Source organism: Pezoporus flaviventris, unplaced genomic scaffold (assembly GCF_033815535.1).
Source record: "Pezoporus flaviventris isolate CSIRO_AGI_PZ_B2104156 unplaced genomic scaffold, CSIRO_AGI_Pfla_v1 ptg000002l, whole genome shotgun sequence".
NCBI lineage: Eukaryota > Metazoa > Chordata > Aves > Psittaciformes > Psittacidae > Pezoporus > Pezoporus flaviventris.
In genome coordinates this window covers 4,662,442-4,681,808 of record NW_026892550.1, presented here as the reverse complement: position 1 = coordinate 4,681,808, position 19,367 = coordinate 4,662,442, and the positions used below count along the sequence as shown (strand labels likewise).

Sequence of the window (19,367 nt, the reverse complement as noted above, 5' to 3'; positions counted from 1 at the left end):
AGTCCATTTATTTTGTTCCTTTTCATTAGTCTACCTTTGAGCAATAAAATAGCTTCTCTTCCTCTCACCTCTACAACCCCCAGCTTAAGGAGATCCTAGTAAGATTAAATCTCTCCCAGGATGGAGACCGACCAAAGTCTTTTGTTAGGTGTGTTTCTCTTGGATGGCTCAGCTTTCTCACTCGTCTCCCTAATCAGGCTCTGTAAAGGATGGTGTGCTAAGAGAAAGATGGCCATAATCTTGTAAGACTTCATCCAACTTGGAGCTCCAAGGGATGTTATTATTACCTTAAGGCTTCAGAGTATCTTGGTGTTTGAACTTGCATGCCTTGCTTAGCCTGCTACCTGTAGAGACTTGGTGACAGCAGAGGTGTATGTCTTTGGGGTATACTTACAGGTTGTATAGAAGGCAGGGCATGTACTTGCAATGGTAGGCAGAACTTGATTGTTCTAAGATCTGTGCTGTGAGGCAGCTGAAGAAATGCAAATTCAGTGGAATCCATGTTGCTGTAACAAGGATGGTTAAATGGTTTCTGTTACTGAAAACCTAATTTGTTTGAAGTGCTGAGCAGTTTCAGAGGGATTCAGCCTGTTAAGCATAAAGGGCATGATAAGGAGAGCCTGAAAAAAGGTGGGTGCCTTTATTCATCTCTGGAAAGAGAGTGTGGTGGAAAAAGTACATAAAATAAGCAGCTTACAGTCTCAGGGTACATTAAATATATGCCACAGCAGAGGATCTTGAAACACGGAAATCCCCAAAATGTGAAAATATCATGAGGAGTTTTCTATAGTGTAAGGAACTTCCTCCTAAGTGGTAATGAGGGCCATATATTAATGAAGCTTTAAAATGACAACAGCATAGTGAAGCTAGAGTGGCTCTTGAGAATGTCTTGTCTCCTAACAGCATGTGGATAACTGTCCTATTCGGCTTGATTCTGAAAGTGCCATGCCTCTGTGATTTCATTTGCCTCCCCTTTATCCTTTCAGGCAACTGAATTTATTGGTTCATTAACTAAAGAGTGATGTCCTTCTGTTCTCTCCTTATTCTAGCTTGTATCATGCTGACTTAAAATTTCAGTTAAACATTGAAAATAAGAGCTAAGCAAAACATAACTGCATTATAGTTAACTAATTAGAGACCAAATGTTGTTCCTCCCTTGGTTTTGGTAGCTTTGTTGGTATTGCTTTTTCCCATAAGGAACAAATTCATCCATGGCTCTTCCAAACAGAAAAGTAATTAAATACCTGCTGAACTTCTCAGCTGGTTCTTGGTAGTAGCCTCTTAGGTGTGGAAATACTAATCCTTACAATGACTCTGGAAGTCTTTGTGCCTGTTACTAAGCTCTTCAGTATGTTTTCAGTCTGCGTATGGACTGTCTCTGACACAGCCTTTGTTTTGACTTTTGTTCTGGATTTCTGGGTCTAGTTTTAATTTCACCAAGTTTCGAACAGGACAAGGGGTAATGGGTTAAAACTTAAACAGGGGAAGTTTAGATTGGATATAAGGAAAAATTCTTTACTGTAAGGGTGGTGAGGCACTGGAATGGGTTGCCCAGGGAGGTTGTGAATGCTCCATCCCTGGTGGTGTTCAAGGCCAGGTTGGATGAAGCCTTGGGTGGCATGGTTTAGTGTGAGGTGTCTCTGCCCATGGCAGAGGGCTTGGAACTGGATGATCTTGAGGTCCTTTCCAACCCTAACTATTCTATGATTCTGTGACATTACAAGGTTTGTTTTTGTGAAATACTGCTCCATTCACACACTTGCCCTTAACTTGCATGATCCCCACTTTTCTTTGGCAGATGCTTACATTGAAAAGGGTATATGCAGCCAGGAGGTGATTGAATTTGAGCGCTTTTGATTCTTGACTTGATGTAATTTCAGAACAAGATGTGGTTGGTATTTCAAGTTGTTGGGTTCTTTCCTGAAAGACAGGACATAGTCTGTAAAAACAGACCAGTGAAATCTCCAGGCATCTGGGTAGCATTATTTGTGGTTGAAGAGCACTTATAAGCATCCTGTTTAGCACGTAAAAGTAGATACAAGAATGAGGCTGAAAGATGGGCATAGTCTATGGCTGTGAAACAGCTCTCAGGCTCAGGGGCAGGCTTTTATGTATCAGACACCTGTGAAGGTGAAATAGCGCATGGTTAGCATGTTAAAATCATATTTGAGGATGTTCTCAAAGGCAACAGGTTTAAAAGATAATCTAATGTTACCATTAATGCTATTAATATCTTAGTTTTAAATGGGTTTAACTTGGGTCATGGACTCGCACCTTTTTTTTTCTTGCAGCTACTGGTTATTTAAACAGCTGATAAGTAGCAGTGTAGAAGAGACGATATTTTATGGAAACATTCATTTAGGGTTATTATCTGCTATTTATTGTAGACTTCGAAACCTAGCAAACAGAAGTAAACTTCTGGGCCTAGTGGCATCAGTGTTCCATCCTTCAAACTCATGTTGCTTTGTTTAAATTTGGAAGTACCTGTGTGTGGAGTCATGGGAATAGGAGTTTGCTTGAACGTATTGTGAAGAAATTATGAATAATACTAATGTAGACTTGCTTTTGGAAACTGGAAGTGAATTTGAGAACTGTGTGAGCCTGAAAGATGCTGTGATAGGAGAAGGAAAATGAAGAAGCTGAAGTACTGTGGTTTTGTTGGTGGGTGGTTCTTGAGAGTTGGAAGAATGAGGTGGAGTTGAAGACGGTACAGAGGTCCACTTGCTGTGGTAAAAGCCATCAGCTAATAAAGACTTTTAGAAGACAGTGAGGAATGATATTGCAGGAGTTAAGGGTTACTGATACTAAGGGAAGAGAAGGGAGGATAATTTATGTAGAGAATGTTTGGGATAGAAAGAGGCAGCCAGTGAACCCAATGCTTTTGATTTAGCTGACTGCTCACAGAATAAAGGTATCTAAGCTTTTGTCAGTGATGCTTTTATGTGTATGGTAATCTGTCGTGCTTACAAGTTTAAAATCTTGTGTTTGCTGACAGGTAGCAATTACATAACCTTTACAAAAGAGAAAACGCAGGGAATATATTGAAAGTAGCTGAGGGTTTGGAAAGTGGATGTAGCATTTGAGGTACCCACTGCTCCAGCTTTTTTTTAAAGAAAGATTTAGTGATGAAATATGGTAGAATGTCTAAAAATAGCATATAGTGTTAAACATACAGAACAGTATGGTAGGTATCTGCATCTTTCACACACTGTTCTCATATACCTAACTAAGACTTCAGTAGTAGTTTAAAGGAGGAAAAGTTTAAGTCTTTCCTTCTGCCTCAGATAAAAATCCTAGGTAGAATCAGTTTAATATAGGAAACTGCCAAATAATATCCTAGTCTTTACTATGTGTGATTCTCATCTCCCTTCTGAAGTTGTCTTCAGTGGAATCTCAGTAGGCATATTCCTTCATGAATAGACATATAATGTGAAATGCCAGGTAATAGTGTTGGTCACAGAGTGCTGTACTTGTATGAACAAATGGTCCAAACACGAGTCCTGTAATTACAACACTAATTATGATGTACACAAGAATTGTTCTGACTTTTCTCTTTTTTTGCCTCAATTTTACAGAAAATCAGACATGATACACTGACAGCATCTGGAAATAAACTTTGGCAATAAAATGGAAGCATAAATCTCAAGACTTAAAACCAAACCAGAAATGGCTCATGAGTATTGAAAGAAGAGACCGAAAAGCCTCCAACACTTCTGTGAGAGCAGTGGAAAAGGAACAACTACCATGGTAACACTAATAACAGAAAAGCTGCAGAACCAGAGCTTGGATGATCTGACGTGTAAAACGTACAATATTAATCTGGTAAGGATCTACCAAAATAACATTGTAATAAATGTGAAATGCAAAGTAGGTTAAAAATAACTCAAAACTACATAACAAATTCAAGAATGTAGATGAGCCAGAATTCAGTTATTTAAGTTAGCACTGATTTGCAAGGTGGATGAGAGTTATAAGGAGCGGGGTGGGGGGAAGTGAAACTTTAGGGTATGGTCCTTCTTGAAATAATGCTGCTTTATTTTAGTGAACTTTTAACCTTACAGCTTCATTTTAAATAGTGAGTGAAAAGCCTGTTTTCTCATAAAAATGATATTCTAATGACTTGAGAGGTATCAGAACTTCTCAGAATTCCTTTTACCCTAACAGAAACACAAATACTGGTATGTGGTGAAGTTTTCTTCACTTCCTATAGGCTAATGATTGATATCTGACAATAATATTTACTTACAAAGATCAGTGGCCACTATGTAGGTAACTGTCAGCACTGAGCAGGAGAATAGGTCATCCAGTAAATACAGCTGAATGAAAATTGGGTTGCTAGCTACCAGGCTGTTGTTGGTGCTAGTAGATCCTTGCTTTACCAGAGTATCGGACGGCTGGTGCTCTGAAAAGTTGTGTAATATTTACTGGACTATTTTCTGCATGTTTAATATGTGGGTCCGTGGTGTGGTTCAAGCTTGCTATTTAGACACTAGGAAGTCTATTCTCTTCTTATCTCACTTGTGAAATGGGACATTACCTACTCCAGGCTAATTCATGCAGAATAGTCTTCATTTTGGATGCCCACCTGAGAACACTAAGATGGTATTTTTCATGTAGTGCACCAGCCTTGTTTCACTGACATTAATTGTAATGGCACCTTCCTGTAGGTCAGACTTGCCAATGACAAATGGCAGAACAGTTTGACTAAATGCCGAAGTATTGCTCAACTTGAGTTATCTTTTCAAATAGTAAATAATGCAAGCACTGAACCTGAAGTGCATTCAATTACTTTAATGTTTTTGCCTGGATTGTAACTTGTACTTAAGTAGCTGGGCTGCATCCATATTTATTTCACAAGCCCAAACCAGGTGAAGCAAATCCTGAATGTTGTGCAAAAGCACCTGCAATTTTCATGTGTGAAGTGCCTGACCTTTGGTCCAATACTTTGTTCAATAGTCTAATAGTAGACATTAATCAAATGGCTTTATTTCTACAACTATAACAGGTCCATTTAGAATTCTTCTATTAATTTAATTGATTTTTCTGTCTTTACCTTAAGTATGTGCTGTTCTTGAAAGGCAGGTATAAAAGCATTGGAATGATGTTAACTCTCTTAGACATGCTTAATGAGCCTGCATTTATTTTGGCTAGCTTGTTGAAGCACTTGAGATACACAGTTTGTAGGAGAATCTCCTGTATCCTTGAACTTGCAAACCTATTGCTTATAACTAAATTCTGGGCCTAGGTGTGAGCCAGTGATGACCTATAACCAACAGCAATGCTTCTAACTAAACTTGTAGTGGCATCTTGGAACTCTGTCTGGGGACAGGTGAGCAGTCCACAGAGAGTTTGTGGGTCAGGGTTAAAGGGAATATAGCTATGGGAGACATTAGTGTGGGGATCTGTTACAGACTGCCTGATCAAGGAGAACCTGCAGATGAAGCACTCCATAGACAGATAGGAAAAGCCTCATGCTCGCAGGCCCATGGTCTCATGGGTGACTTCAATCACCCTGACATCTGTTGGAAGGACGGTACGGTCCGGCACAAGCAATCCAGGAGGTTCCTCGATTGTGTGGAAGACAACTTCCTTCTGCAAGTAATAGAGGAGCCAACAAGGAGAGGTGCCATGCTTGACCTCATGCTCACCAACAGGGAAGGGCTTGTTGGAAATGTGACACTTCAGGGCAGCCTTGGATGCAGCAATCACGAGGTGCTTGAATTTGAGATCCTCAGGACAGTGAGAAGAGCATGCAGCAAGCTCGCTGCACTGGACTTCAAAAGAGCAGACTTTGGCCTCTTCAGGAACCTGCTTAGTAAGGTTCCATGGGATACAGCCCTAGAGGGCAGGGGGGCCCAAGACTCTTGGTTGATATTCAAGCATCACCTGCTACAAGCTCAGGAGTGTTGCATCCCAACTAGAAGGAAGTGCAGCAGGAGGACCAGGAGACCTCCTTGGATGAATAAGGAGCTCCTGAGGAAAACTCAATTGAAAAAAGAGGCTTGGAAGCAAGGACAGGTGGCATGGGAAGAGTACAGGGATGTTGTCCAGGAAGCTAGGGACCAGGTTAGGAAAGCTAAGGCCCAGTTAGAATTAAACTTAGCTAGAGGTATTAAGGATAACAGGAAGGGATTCTACAGGTACATAGCAAATAAAAAACAGACTGGGGAGAATGTAGGCCCCCTCAGGAAGCTCTCGAGAGAACTGGCTACACAGGATTTGGAGAAGGCTGAGGTTCTGAATGACTTCCTTGCCTCGGTCTTCACTGGCAAAGGCTCTGACCAAACCACCCAAGTCTTGGAAGGCAGATGCAGGGACTGTGAGAATGAAGACCTTGCACCCGCTGTAGGAGAGGAACTGGTTTGAGACCATCTTAAAAATCTGAACGTGCACAAGTCCATGGGTCCTGATGAGATCCATCCGTGGGTCCTGAAGGAGCTGGAGAATGGAGTTGTGAAGCCGCTGGCCATCATATTTGAGAAATCGTGGCAGTCAGGTGAAGTTTCCAAACAACTGGAAAAAGGGAAATATAACCCCCATTTTCAAGAAGGGGAAAATGGATGACCTGGGGAATTACAGAGCAGTCAGTCTCACCTCTGTGCCTGGCAAAATCTTGGAGCAGATTCTCCTGGAAGGATGCGAAGGCACATGAAAAACAACAAGGTGCTTGGTGACAGCCAGCATGGCTTCACTAAGGGGAAATCCTGCCTGATCAATTTGGTGGCCTTCTGTAGTGGGGCTACAGAACTGATGGACAGGGGTAGAGCAGTTGATGTCATCTACCTGGACTTGTGCAAAGCGTTCGACACTGTCCCACACGACATCCTTGTCTCTAAATTGGAGCAACATCAATTTGATGGATGGACCACTCGGTGGATAAAGAGCTGTCTGGATGGCCGCACACAAAGAGTTGTGGTCAATGGCTCAATGTCCGGCGGGAGACCAGTAACGAGTGGTGTCCCTCAGGGATCGGTGTTGGGACCGGTCTTGTTCAACATCTTTGTCGCTGACATGGACAGTGGGATTGAGTGCGCCCTCAGCAAGTTTGCCGATGACACCAAGCTGTGTGGTTCAGTTGATACCCTGGAGAGAAGGAATGCCATCCAGAGGGACCTTGACACGCTTGTGAGGTGGGCTGATGTCAGCCTCATGAAGTTTAACCATGCCAAGTGCAAGGTCCTACAGCTGGGTCGGAGCAATCCCAGGCACAGCTACAGGTTGGGCAGAGAAGAGATTCAGAGCAGCCCTGTGGAGAAGGACTTGGGGGTGTTGGTTGATGAGAAAATGAACATGAGCCGGCTTCAGTGTGCACTCACAGCCCAGAAAGCCAACTGTATCCTGGGCTGCATCAAGAGGAGCATGACCAGCAGGTCGAAGGAGGTGATTCTGCCCCTCTACTCTGCTCTTGTGAGACCTCACCTGGAGTATTGTGTGCAGTTCTGGTGTCCTCAACATGAAAATGACATGGAGCTGTTGGAACAAGTCCAGAGGAGGCCACGAGGATGATCAGGGGACTGGAGCACCTCCTGTATGAAGAGAGGCTGAAGAAGTTGGAGCTGTTCAGCCTGGAGAAGAGAAGGCTGCGTGGAGACCTCACAGCAGCCTTCCAGTATCTGAAGGGGGCCTATAGAGTTTCTGGGGAGGAGAAGGGGTAATGGGTTAAAACTTAAACAGGGGAAGTTTAGATTGGATATAAGGAGGAAATTCTCTCCTGTTAGGGTGGTGAGGCACTGGAATGGGTTGCCCAGGGAGGTTGTGAATGCTCCATCCCTGGCAGTGTTCCAAGACCAGGCTGGATGAGGCCTTGGGTGATATGGTTTAGTGTGAGGTGTCCCTGCCCATGACGGGGGTTGGAACTGGATGATCTTAAGGTCCTTTCTAACCTTAATTATTCTATGATTCTATGATCTTGTATTTCCTAATTTTTGAGGCACTAAAGTTTGCATAGATTTGTGAAACTGAGCTATCCTATTGGTAGTTACTGTAGGTTTTGTATCAGAGACTTGCAAGAGCAGTGAATGATGTACTTTTACAGTTTATGGAGTCTATACAGGATTGTATTAGCATGGTGTAATGTGGTGTTGGTTGTTTTTTATTCTTGTCTTTATCTGTACTTACAATAAAGGATAAAGGAGGAGTGGAAAATGGCAGATTGTCTCATCAGTGGCTTTGTCCTTATCCTTCTCTTGCTCCTCTCCTCCTTCATTAAGTAACTGGTTTTGGAAACACTTTAGTTCTTGTAGAAAATTAATTCTGAGGCCAGGAAAATGTTCTGTTTGTACACAGTGGCAGCTTGGAAAAGTCTGGAAATCGCAAAGGAAGGTGTGTAAATGGAGAAGCAAGTGTGAATAAAAGTGTGCAACTAGGATGTTCCCTATGAGAAAGGTTTAATGGGAGCGAATGATGGCTTCTTGACTTAAAACATGAACCTAAGATAAAGCACCCTTTTTCCAGTAGGAAAATGACAACTGCTAAATTTTAACAAGGGGGAAAAAGAATGCCAGTGGGTGTCTTGAATCTGCTTTAGCACACTTAGGCTTCTTGGCAAGAAGTTCAGGTTAATGCTGTCGTTTCTTCTAATAGCAATAGCAATTTAGAGCCATTCTTTCGTTACTTTCATTACTGGCACAAAGTTCTGCTGGATGATGTGGTTAATTGTATTGTGAGCTGATCAAGGCTTAAATCTAACCTTTCTTGCAAAGCTTAATGTTAACTCTTATCAGTTTCATGATTCTTTTCGTAGTGCATCTGCACAAGTATTTGTCTTGGCACAAGTAGGTAAAATAGCTGGGGAAAAGCTATTCTGTAATGCAGCTTGTAAATGAAGGTTATAAAAGAAAGAATAGCTCTTTCAGACTGTTTACCTTCCAGCTAGCCAAGCTGGGCATAAAGACAGCATATACAGGACATAATACACTTTTTTATTTGTGTAAGCTGTGTGATAAGTACTTTTACCTGCTGCCTGAGTATGTTGTAAAGTACTGGGTGTAGCTTTTTACTTGTCTGTTAAATGAGTTGCACCAGCTTGGAAAATTAGCATGTCATTTGGCCATGCATGCTCAATGATATCCACTGTTGTGCTGCACCTGCCTTCAGGGAAAGTACCCCAAATGGTTGTGTTTCCTGCTGTAGGAGCAGGAAGGTTGTCCCAAGTTCTTAACTAAGTGGGTAGAACAATATCCCTGGTTGGCTGACTGTACTTCTCAACAATGAGATCTTGTGCAAGCATATTATGACTTTCATTCAAGGAAATAGTGACCAACTGTTTCATTTAACATAGATTTCTTGAGAGCCTTAAGAATCTTGAGGGCTTTTCTGTATGTTCTGGCTAAGCCAGTACTTTTTGGTATTCATGTAGAAGTTAGTATTGTTTTCTGACATAACAGTGTGTGAGGTGCAAGACTTCAAGGTGTGGTATTAGGAAAGAAACGTGAGCATCTCCAGAAAAGTATTTGTGAAAGGAAGAAGCTTTACTATTAATACTTTCTGTGCATCTGGGTTTTCATTGTTTTTAATTTTCATGAAGCTGACTTGTGTTGAAAGACTTAAAATGGGGCTGACATCCTTGGATGGAAAGCCACTAGCTGAAAGACTTGAGGGCTGAGTCTGAAATGTGACTTAATTAGTACTTTGTATTCTGAGAAAAGGTCAAATGCTTCTCACTACTTCCTCTCTAGTCATATTTGGAGGCTATTTGTTAGAGAGATGGAAGTCTAGCATGGCCTATTCAAACAATGAAGGTCCCATCTGCACAGTGGTGGTTAAATTAGTACTTGAATAATAAACGCTGGCTTTTCTGTGGTTTGGGAAGAATGCTGATAAATTGGAGGAACTCAAAAATACTTAGAAACAGAAGAAAATGCCTTGAAATAAAAAAAACTAACATTACGAATATCAAGAAGTCATTCTGAGAATAATGAGCAGGATAGCGCAGGCTGTGAAGCTCTTTATGTAGTACATTGGAGTGTATGTAAAAGAACAGCCAGATTTATTTTTACAGCTGCGTTTTCACTAGCAAAGAGCACTTTTTAAATTGGTGATGTAAATTATAATTGTCAGTCTCACTTGTGTGCCTCTTCCATTTACTGGGTTCAAGACTAGGTGTTTTCAACATGAGTATTTTGACTCAAGAACATCTGCTAAGACTCAGTAAACCAATTGAAATTTGCAGTGCTGTCTTAAATGCCATACCATGCAATTCCTTTCCTTTTGAGGATAGTCTTTCCAGATGCATAGGAGAGGTTCAGTTCCACTTTCTTGCATGAAGGTAACAATTAAAACCTTAGAAACTTGTTTCATAGGCTTTGTGTCTCTATCTAAAAATGTTCTTTTTTCCAGAAAGCTTCTCAAGAGGCATCAGATCTTCGGGGGGGTTTAACATGAAAAGCAGTAGTGGGAAGATGGATATACGTGACCTCTTGGGTTTCCTCTTAAGGCAGATGACTTTGTGAATAATGTGGCATTATTCTGAGGAAGATTTCTTTCACACAGAGGGTAGCAGACTTCCCTGTCAAGGTTCTTTTAGCAATTGCAACTTCTCAAGCATAATCATAAAAGAGCTCTTCATTCTGGAAGCTTCAGATAGATCATAGCACAAAGGGAATGAATGGGGGAGGGTAGAGCATGGCCAACCCAGGAGAGCTGATAAACTGGTTCAGTGCCCTGTTTCAGTAATATCTAGTGGGACTTCTATGTGCTGTATAGATAAAAACGATCCTCCCTCCTATAAGCAATTTACAGCCTGATAGTCTAGTCTACTCAAATTTGTACTTCCAGACATCATTAAAATACACTAGCAGATAGTGTTTCCAGGTATCTTTAGTGTCAGTTATATAACTTGGCTTTCTAGATCATAAATGAGTTTCTTGTTTCCTTCATCACCCTGAAGTGCCTTGAGCGCAGCTTAATGCCCCTTTCCTGCATATGACGTCACATGTGACATTTAATGAGGGTTTTTGGTCTGAATCTCCAGAGAATTAGCACCTTCTGTAACTTAATAAGGTTCTGTATAAATGATCACTGAAGAGAACAAGTTGTAGTTGTAATACGTCTGCTTTATCATAGACCTGTGTTCTGACTTCACTAGGAGCTGACCAGAAATAGCTCAGAGGATGGGGTTGTTGTCTGGGTTTGAGAACATTGCGGTTCTCTGTGGTACAGATAGTCTGTGTATGTGATCCTACTTTTTCCATGCCCTCTTGAAAAATTCTATTAGGGCTTTGCAGCTGTTGGACAATATTTTAGCCTCTGTTTGATGGGCAAGGCTTTTTAAGGTGGTTAAAGTGCAGGTAATCAAATAACTTGGGCATTCATGAAGAGAACCTTGTTAAAGATGGATTTGGCTAAAAACTACTTGTGAAAACTAAATATTGATCTAATTGCCATGTGGGATTGTCCTTGAGGTTCTGTTCCTTCTAAGCATTGAAGACCTTAGCCTGGGTCTTTTAGACATCCTTTGTTATTGTGGTTAAGTCATTCTTACTGCCATTTTCCATGTAGGTCAAAATACATTAGCTAATACATTTTGACACAATGCTGTTACAAAAATGGTTTTCATTAGCTACTATCCGATAGTTGGAATAGGTTGGTATTGCCTTTCATTTGGGAAAAACTGGAGAGGGAGGAATTTGCTTAAAAACCTTAAGTCTCCAATTTGTTTGTTTCCCCTTCGGGGACAGCTGAAATGTAAATATCACTGTTATCTTGATGTGCTCTTGTGTTCTATATGGTGCCTTATTAGCTGTTTAGAGTAAACAGTTGATATTGGCTTCTTAAATGTGTGTATACATATAAGTGGCAACTGCAGTTATGAAAAGCAAGCTAGTAAAAATGACTATGGCTCCTGCTGTCAAGTTGCAGACTTCATATGGTTGGATTGGGGCTAATTGGTTCTCCATCAAATTTGCAGTTAAACTTGAGGCTCTGCTCTTTAAAGTAGCCTTCTTTAAATGTAAGTTAAGAATGCATCTACAAATGCAAACATAGAGTAAAAATTAAATGGCTTGTCTCATGCAGACATCACCAAAGATTAAATATCTGATTGTCTTATGCTTTCATCTGTTCCATTATTTCCTACCTCTAAAACAATAATGCCAAGAGAATATCACCATAGCTTAGTGTTTGTCTTGTGTGTGGGGCTCAAGGATATAAAGTTGTCACTAGCACTCCATGTGCTGCTGTCCAGCAAGAAAGAAAAGCTTTGTAGCCCAAGGATGTTTGTTTTAAAATTGACTTTATCTGGAAAGGAAGTGTATGTACGATGCTATCTTCTTTGGCTATACACAAAAGACAATGCTCACATGAAATGTGGTGTTCTCTTAAAGCAGTCTTCATACTGAGGTGGTGATGGAGGAATAAATAATGATCCTTGGACTCTGATGGAGCCTTGAGCTTATTTATAACTCCTTTATAAGAGGCTGGATAGCAAGATCTATTCTCTTGAGACCTAGACCCTTAAAGAATACCTTTGTAGTGATATTTTCTAGGTAAAATTAGTTAAGAAAATGGAAAACCTTCATACAAATTGTCCTACTGTGCAGATACTCCTGATGAGGCTTCATAATAAATTCTGAAGCCTTTTACACACAAACCTGGTTTTAAGCATGGCTTTATATTGTTTCTGAGTAGTGATCTATTGCCAGTAAGCCATGATTTCAAAGACTGTGAGTCTGCAAAAGACAGTTTTTAGCTAGTAAATATTTTTGATTTTTTTACCCTTAAGAAATAAGCAGACATTTTGCTACATAGGTTTTAAGGAAACATAAAATGCTAGTAAAGCCTGATTGAGATAATGTTCATGGTGGTGGCCTTAAAGAGCTTGTATATTGAATTTAGGGAAAGCTATTCCTGTCTTGTAGTTGAAGATTAAGTGTTTTGCTTTTTAGCCTTAAGATTGAAAATGGAAACCCAATTGTTAGACTGTAATTTCCTCTCCAATGAAATGAGAATTGGATCAAAGCTTTTTCATTAAGAATGAATTATTGCTCTTAATTCTGCAGTTTATTCACGTGGGCCAATGTTGCAACTCCTGAAGCAGTTCGATATTTCACAGTAGATCAGAAAACATTACAAATATCTAGCTGCCAGGGGTTTTATTTATAAAGATCAGCTGTTGAGGAATTTCTTCAAGATACCCAGTCCTTTCTAAAGATGTTGTTAAATGCACGTATAGGGGAACTGAAAACTGCATGCAGTATCTTATGCTGACTGCTTCCACAGTTAAAACTTTTTTTCTTCTGATTGATTTCAGTACTCATCTGAGAAGCTGAACAAAAGTGGCAGCTTGTTCCCTTTCGAAATCAATGGTAAGTTCTTCAGAAACCTTAGCTGTGTTTTACTGAGGTAATTGGTATAGCAAGCAGCCTTTCTTTTGTAAATAAGATGAGGGGGATGGAGCATGCTGTTGTAGAGCCTGCTGGTTTAAGCTGGTCTTGGAACAATACTGGGAATAGCTGGTTGTTAGTTTTGTACTTGTGATCTGCTTTGCATAGTAAAAGCCCTTGTAACACGTTTTTTGGTTCAATATCTGCTATGCCAGAAGCACAGCAGTGCTGTTTTTCATGCTAAACATCCCTTCAGGTTCCTCAACTGGCAGAAATCTTTACACACCTTCTTGCCACGTAGAATATCCAGCATGATGTAAAACCTAAGTTGAAGTCCAGTGCCTTCGTAGAAGTGTTACCTGCATTTCCCACTTTGGTCGTATTAGAGTAAGAGGAAGTTGTATCTAGAAAAAAATAAAAATGTCACTTATTGAAATGTAGACTTTGTGCTGCTTTTTTAAGGGATGGACTTGGAATTTTGCATCTTCTGTTGTGTTTGAGGATGGAGGGATTTTATTTGCTCGGTGGAATTCCCTGTAAAATGCACATCTTAGCTTGTGTAAATTTTCAAAGGGAAATGGTCTTTTTATCTTAAATACCATTATCAGCAAGGCAGATAATCATGATGGGAGTCTATAATAGACCACCAAGACAGGATAGAGGGGTAGACCATAGTCTATAGTCTGTAAGCATCTGAGAGAAGTCTCACAATCGCTAGTCCATGTTCTTGTGGAAGACTTCAAATCACCAGATGTCTGTTGGAAATATACTGTAACAGAGAGGAAGCAGTCTATGAGGTTCCTGTAGTGTGTGGCAGAGAACTTCCTGACATAGCTGATGAGTGAGCTATATAGGGAAGGTGCCTACTGGAGCTGTCATTTGTGAACAGAAGGACTTGTGGGTGGTATTGATGGTTGGAGGCTGTCTTGGTCATAGCAATCTTGAAATGACAGCAAGGAGAGTGGGGTCAGCAAAACTGCTGCTTTGGACTTCCAGGGGGCACTTTGGCCTGTTTAGGAGCCTGGTTGACAAGAGTCCCTTGAGAGGCAATCCTGAAGGGCAGAGGAGTCTAGGAAGGCTGGAGATATCCTTCAAGAAGGAAACCTTAAAGGTGGAGGATCAGGCCTTCCCCAGGCACTGAAGGATGAGCCAGTGGGAAAGATGACTGCCCTGGCTGAACAGAGAGATTTGCCTGGAATTTAGGTAATAGAGAGTTAATGACCCTTGGAAGAGGAGATGGGCAACTCAGGAGGGGACTGCAAGGATGTCATGACGTTATGCAGGGAGAAAATTAGAAGGGCTGAAGCACAGCTATAACTTAATCTGGTGACTGCCATAAAAGACAATTAAAAATGATTCTATAAATACATTAGCAGCAGAAGGAAGGCTAAGGAGAATCTGTCCTTTATTGGACACAGGAGGAATCATAGTGACAAAGGCTGATGTACTTAATGCCACCTTTCCTCAGTCTTAAATAGTAAGACCAGTTATCCTCTGGGTACCCAGGCCCTGCACTGAAAGTTGAGGACAGGGAGCAGAATAAAGCCCCTATAATCCAAGGGGAAATGGTCAGTGACCTGCTATACCATGTAGACACATCCAAATCTATGGGTCTGGATGGGATCCACCCGAGGGTACTGAGGGAACTGGCTGAAGGACTCACCAGGCTGCTTTCAGTTATTTGTCAGCAAACCAGGATGGTCCCAGTTGAATGGAAGTTAGCAGATGTGGTGGAGGCACAATCCCTGGGGGTATTTGGAAGATATGTAGATGTGGCAGTTGAAGGATATGGTTTAGTGATGGGCATGGCAGTGTTAGGTTGGAGCTTGTGTTCTTAGAATCGCTGAGGTTGGAAAAGACCTTTAGGATTTTACCGTGTAAAGAATTAAAACACACATGCAACTTGTGACTTTATTTCGCAGTATTCTTTAAACCTACTTCCCAATCTGGGAGAAAGCTTCCTAAGGCTTTTTAAAAATCAGGGCAGTCCAAGCTAGCGAATTGTCCTACAGTACATACAAGGAGTTTCAAGCATTATCTGGATCCTATTGTGTTGGCTATTTTACTTGCATTGAATTATGGATGGTTCCTGCCTTGAAGAGCTTACATGCTTAAGGCAAAGCACAGTATGTGGTTGTACCCATCTGAAAGAATGGAGGAGGAAGGACAGAGGAATTCTAATAAAACATGTTGTTTGAATAGGCCAGCTGTCTGCACAGTTAAATGATTTTGAGACAATAGGCTGTTCTTTAAATAAGATTGAAATAAACAGGATAATCCATGACATACTTTGGGCATGGAATATGTAGAGCTATTTGCGTTCACAGTTTTTGAAGCTACTCAGCAAATCTTTTATCTGATGATTACTCTAAAACTTAGACAACGGTAAGAATATACTGGTATTTAAAGTTATATCTAGGTTCTTAAAATAGCCATTGGGGAAAAAATCTGGTGTTTTAAATACTCTAAAGCTGGGGTAAGTGAAACTTACTTGGCTAATTGGTTTAAATTAGCAAATTTTCTAACCAAGCATGAAGTGCTGTTAACTGGCCAACAGTTTTCAATTTGCAAATCCAAAGTCTGCTGTAGTTCTTCTTACACTTCATTGTATAATGTGGAGGAACAGCTGTAAAATGTGCAGAATGTTCTCAAAGAAACGCTTTACAAAAGAGTGAGAGGCTTCGCTGGCAGACCGCTTTTAACCCAGCGTTGCCACTTCAGATGAGACGTTGTGCACTGTGGGTTATGCCGGTATTCACAGTGAAACTTGCAGGAGGTTCTTAAGGGATACTCACTTTATTTTATGCATTGAATTAGGATTTTTATCCCCTACACTTTGAGCAAGAAAAGGAAAGGATCTGCAGTTTGCTTTTAACTTTGTACTGTTTCTAATTTAAAGTAAAGCTTTTCACACCACAGAATGTGAACGCCCATCTCTTTCGAACTTTTTCTTTATTAAGGTATTCTTAATAGAAGAGCATAACAGCCAAATGAAGGACAGCAGTCTGAGAGATTATCCTGTTCTTATTAAAGAATAGAAATTCCCTGGTGGGTTCTTGCATTACTTGTTAATCCATTTTGGTTGGACCATAGGTTGCTCACTGTTACAGGTTTTAATTGTGCTGTGTACAAGGAAGCAGGTAAGGAAGCTGTCCTTGTTCCTAACTAAAGAAACACAATGCTGTAATCTTTCAATATACAGGAAGAAGCATTAACAAGGTACATATGTACTGCAGTCCTGAATTGGCTTCTGAAATACCTTGGTCTTCATGTTTTTTGAATATTCTATGTTTTTTAAAATGTGACTGTAGTGTGATTAAGAGCTAGGTATCTATGGCTCATCCTTCAGAGCTTGAGTTTTATTCATGGTTTTGCATTAAGCTAGGTTGAAAACAAACTGGCTTTTTTCTTTTGCATCTTTCACTTGTATCTTTTTCTTTTCAGAAGAGAGTCCTTGGAAAGCTTTAAATGGCGGTTACCCAATCCAGACTGACACAACAAGGAATTCAGCTTACCCTTTCCCAGTGTGCCCATTCAGCACCAGCACTGCCAGTAATGGTAGTCTGCAGTGGCAGCAGGAATCTTCCAGTACATCTATGGTGTCCGGATGGATAAGTGAATTAAACCTTAACGAAAACTCGGGTCAACCCTTGGCACCACCAACAAAACGCCACTGCAGGTCCCTGTCTGAGCCAGATGAGCTGGCTCGCTGTCGGTCCCCTTGGAAGCCTGGCAATTCAAAAGTTTGGACTCCTGTGTCAAAGAGACGGTGTAATAGTGGCGGTAGCGCTACTTTGCAACGCTGCAACAGTCATGGAAGTGCAACCTTACAGAGAAGCACAAGTATCAGTCTGCCACAAAACATACTGTCACTCAATAACGTCTTCACTATCACCAGCTTCAACACATCACCAGTACCCAGACCTTCCTCTGCCAGCAGCGGGTTTGTGGACAGTAGCGAGGGCAGCACAAGCTCGAGTACCCGCTGGAATTCTGGAGGCCCTTGTGACTTTAACCCAAGGCGCCGCCTCTCCCTCTCCCAGGAGCACATCACCGAGACAGGAAATCTCTTGCCTTCAGCCAACAGCACTCCCACCTCCACACCGGAGCTCAGCCGGCGTCAGGGCTTGTTGAGATGCCGCTCTCAGCCTTGTGTTCTGAATGAAAAGAAGAGCCGGCTAAAGCGCAGACGGGAGGAGGATGTACGATGGAACAGGCCATCGTTAGACTTTTTTAAAATGACACGGGTGAGATTTTACTTTGCTCAGTGTGTGAAGGGAAACTCTTGCAGAAAGGCTGTTCCTAGATAAACTGAACTAGTCGGTAGTTTACAGACTTGCTTGTGTTCTTATACTGACATAGTCACCTTCAGCAGGCTCCTTATACTTGCCCATGCTATATACCCTATAGCTACTTGCTTTTTGTTCCCGAAGCCCAGACCCTAAAGTCCAAACTGCTTGCTACAGGGTACAAAGATCTATGAAAAAATGCTTGAAGCAGAGTCCAAAGAAAAATGGCTTGACTACTCCATGGTTTCGTTTCATTTTGAAGTGGGGGTTAGACAGGCCAGCAAAAAAATTATACCACTCTGTTCCCAGAGAACAGTGTGCAATGATTTCTCAGTCATCTTGGTGTAAATCTGTTTGGTTAATCCTCCCATTGCAGTTTGAGTAGTTCTGTAAAGTTAAATAAGAGCAAACAAGTCCCTGTATAAATGAATTAACTAAAGAAAATGCTAATAAGCAGTCAGAAATCCAAGCAGTACTGCAGTACAGCAGCTGCAGATGCTCTGGCTCAGTGGAGAGGTGTTCTAACTTGAACTATTCAGAATTCTTCTTTCCTCATGTAAAAGTGCTGATATAAAAAAAAAAACTTCAGTTCAGGCCTGTGCTTTGCATGTCATGCAAATACATGTGCACAGCTCACTTTTCAAAGTTTGTGTCCACAGAGGCAACTGCTACAATTTAAAATGGAAGATGCTAATTTAGTTTCTGTAGTTGTGAAATTGAGTCTTACTTTATGGCCAGAGAATACATTATGCTTGTGAGACTATAACCCTCCTGCCTTCAGTAGGTAGGAGACTCAGGAGGTCTGTGTGAGTGGATTGGTTAAGAATAGTGAGGAAGAGGCAGTTTGTAGAAATAGCGATGAAAGCGTGAAGAAAGGAAAAATTTTTGTACCAATGTTCCTCCTTTAATGCGCTGTGCAAAAGAAAAGCTGAGTAGAATGAGATGCTGGCAAAAATGTCCAGTCTGTGGTACCTTGGTAGTAGAAGGCTTTACATAGAATTGGGGGGGAGGGGTGGGGGGATACTAGTAAGCTACTGGAACTGAACTGTCCACTGTGGAATATTCAGAGTTAACTAATTTATGTCCACTTTGCCAAGGTAAAAGTCTGTATGACTTTTTTAACACCTTTATGAGTCAACTTACTGCTTAAAGGACATTCTTCATTAAAAATAGGGCTTTTTTGATGAAGCTGTGGGATAGGTCACTAGTTGGTAAGCCATACAGAATGATCTGTTTGCTTATTGACAAGCTTGGTAACCCAAGCTTGCTACTCTAGACAGGACCTAGACAGTGTTCCGAGTTCTGGTTAAGATGCAAGTTTACTTACTAGCTAATCAGATTTTACCTGTTACTGTGTTAATCACTGCCGAGATTAGTTTGCTAATCTACTCCAGAAATAGTAGCGGATTTGTCTTCAGCTGCTCGTGTGGTCTAATTCAGGTTTCTTTATTTAAAACCTGCTCCTTTTTTTGGCTATACTTGCTGCTTACACTCTTCAAGCTCTAGAAGTGAGATACAGTATTTAACTGGCAGAGTAGTTTCAGTTGCTCAGATATATGGATTACTTAGATGACATAACAGTGTATATGGAGAAAACCTGATATAGCCTTAAGTTTTTTGGCTACTTAGATTTGCTGCTACACAGACTAATATTCAGCCTGTCTCAATCACTTTTTTCCTTTAAGATCTATTTTGAAATCATATTTTTACTATAAGCTGAGTAGTTTATGCAACAAAGTTCACTCTGCAGTGTCAT

General features: G+C 41.0%; 1 protein-coding gene across 2 annotated transcripts in view; it reads left to right on the top strand.

Annotated features, from left to right (window-relative positions):
- Window positions 1–19,367, top strand: part of FAM53A (family with sequence similarity 53 member A) — a 73,537-nt gene that overhangs the window by 17,142 nt on the left and 37,028 nt on the right. For both annotated transcript variants that reach the window (XM_061467061.1, XM_061467068.1), the window contains exons 2-4: window positions 3,576–3,822; window positions 13,250–13,304; window positions 16,767–17,569. In XM_061467061.1, the coding sequence (XP_061323045.1) occupies window positions 3,745–3,822; window positions 13,250–13,304; window positions 16,767–17,569 (936 nt within the window). In that variant the 5' untranslated portion in view covers window positions 3,576–3,744. The remainder of the gene's footprint in view (window positions 1–3,575; window positions 3,823–13,249; window positions 13,305–16,766; window positions 17,570–19,367) is intronic.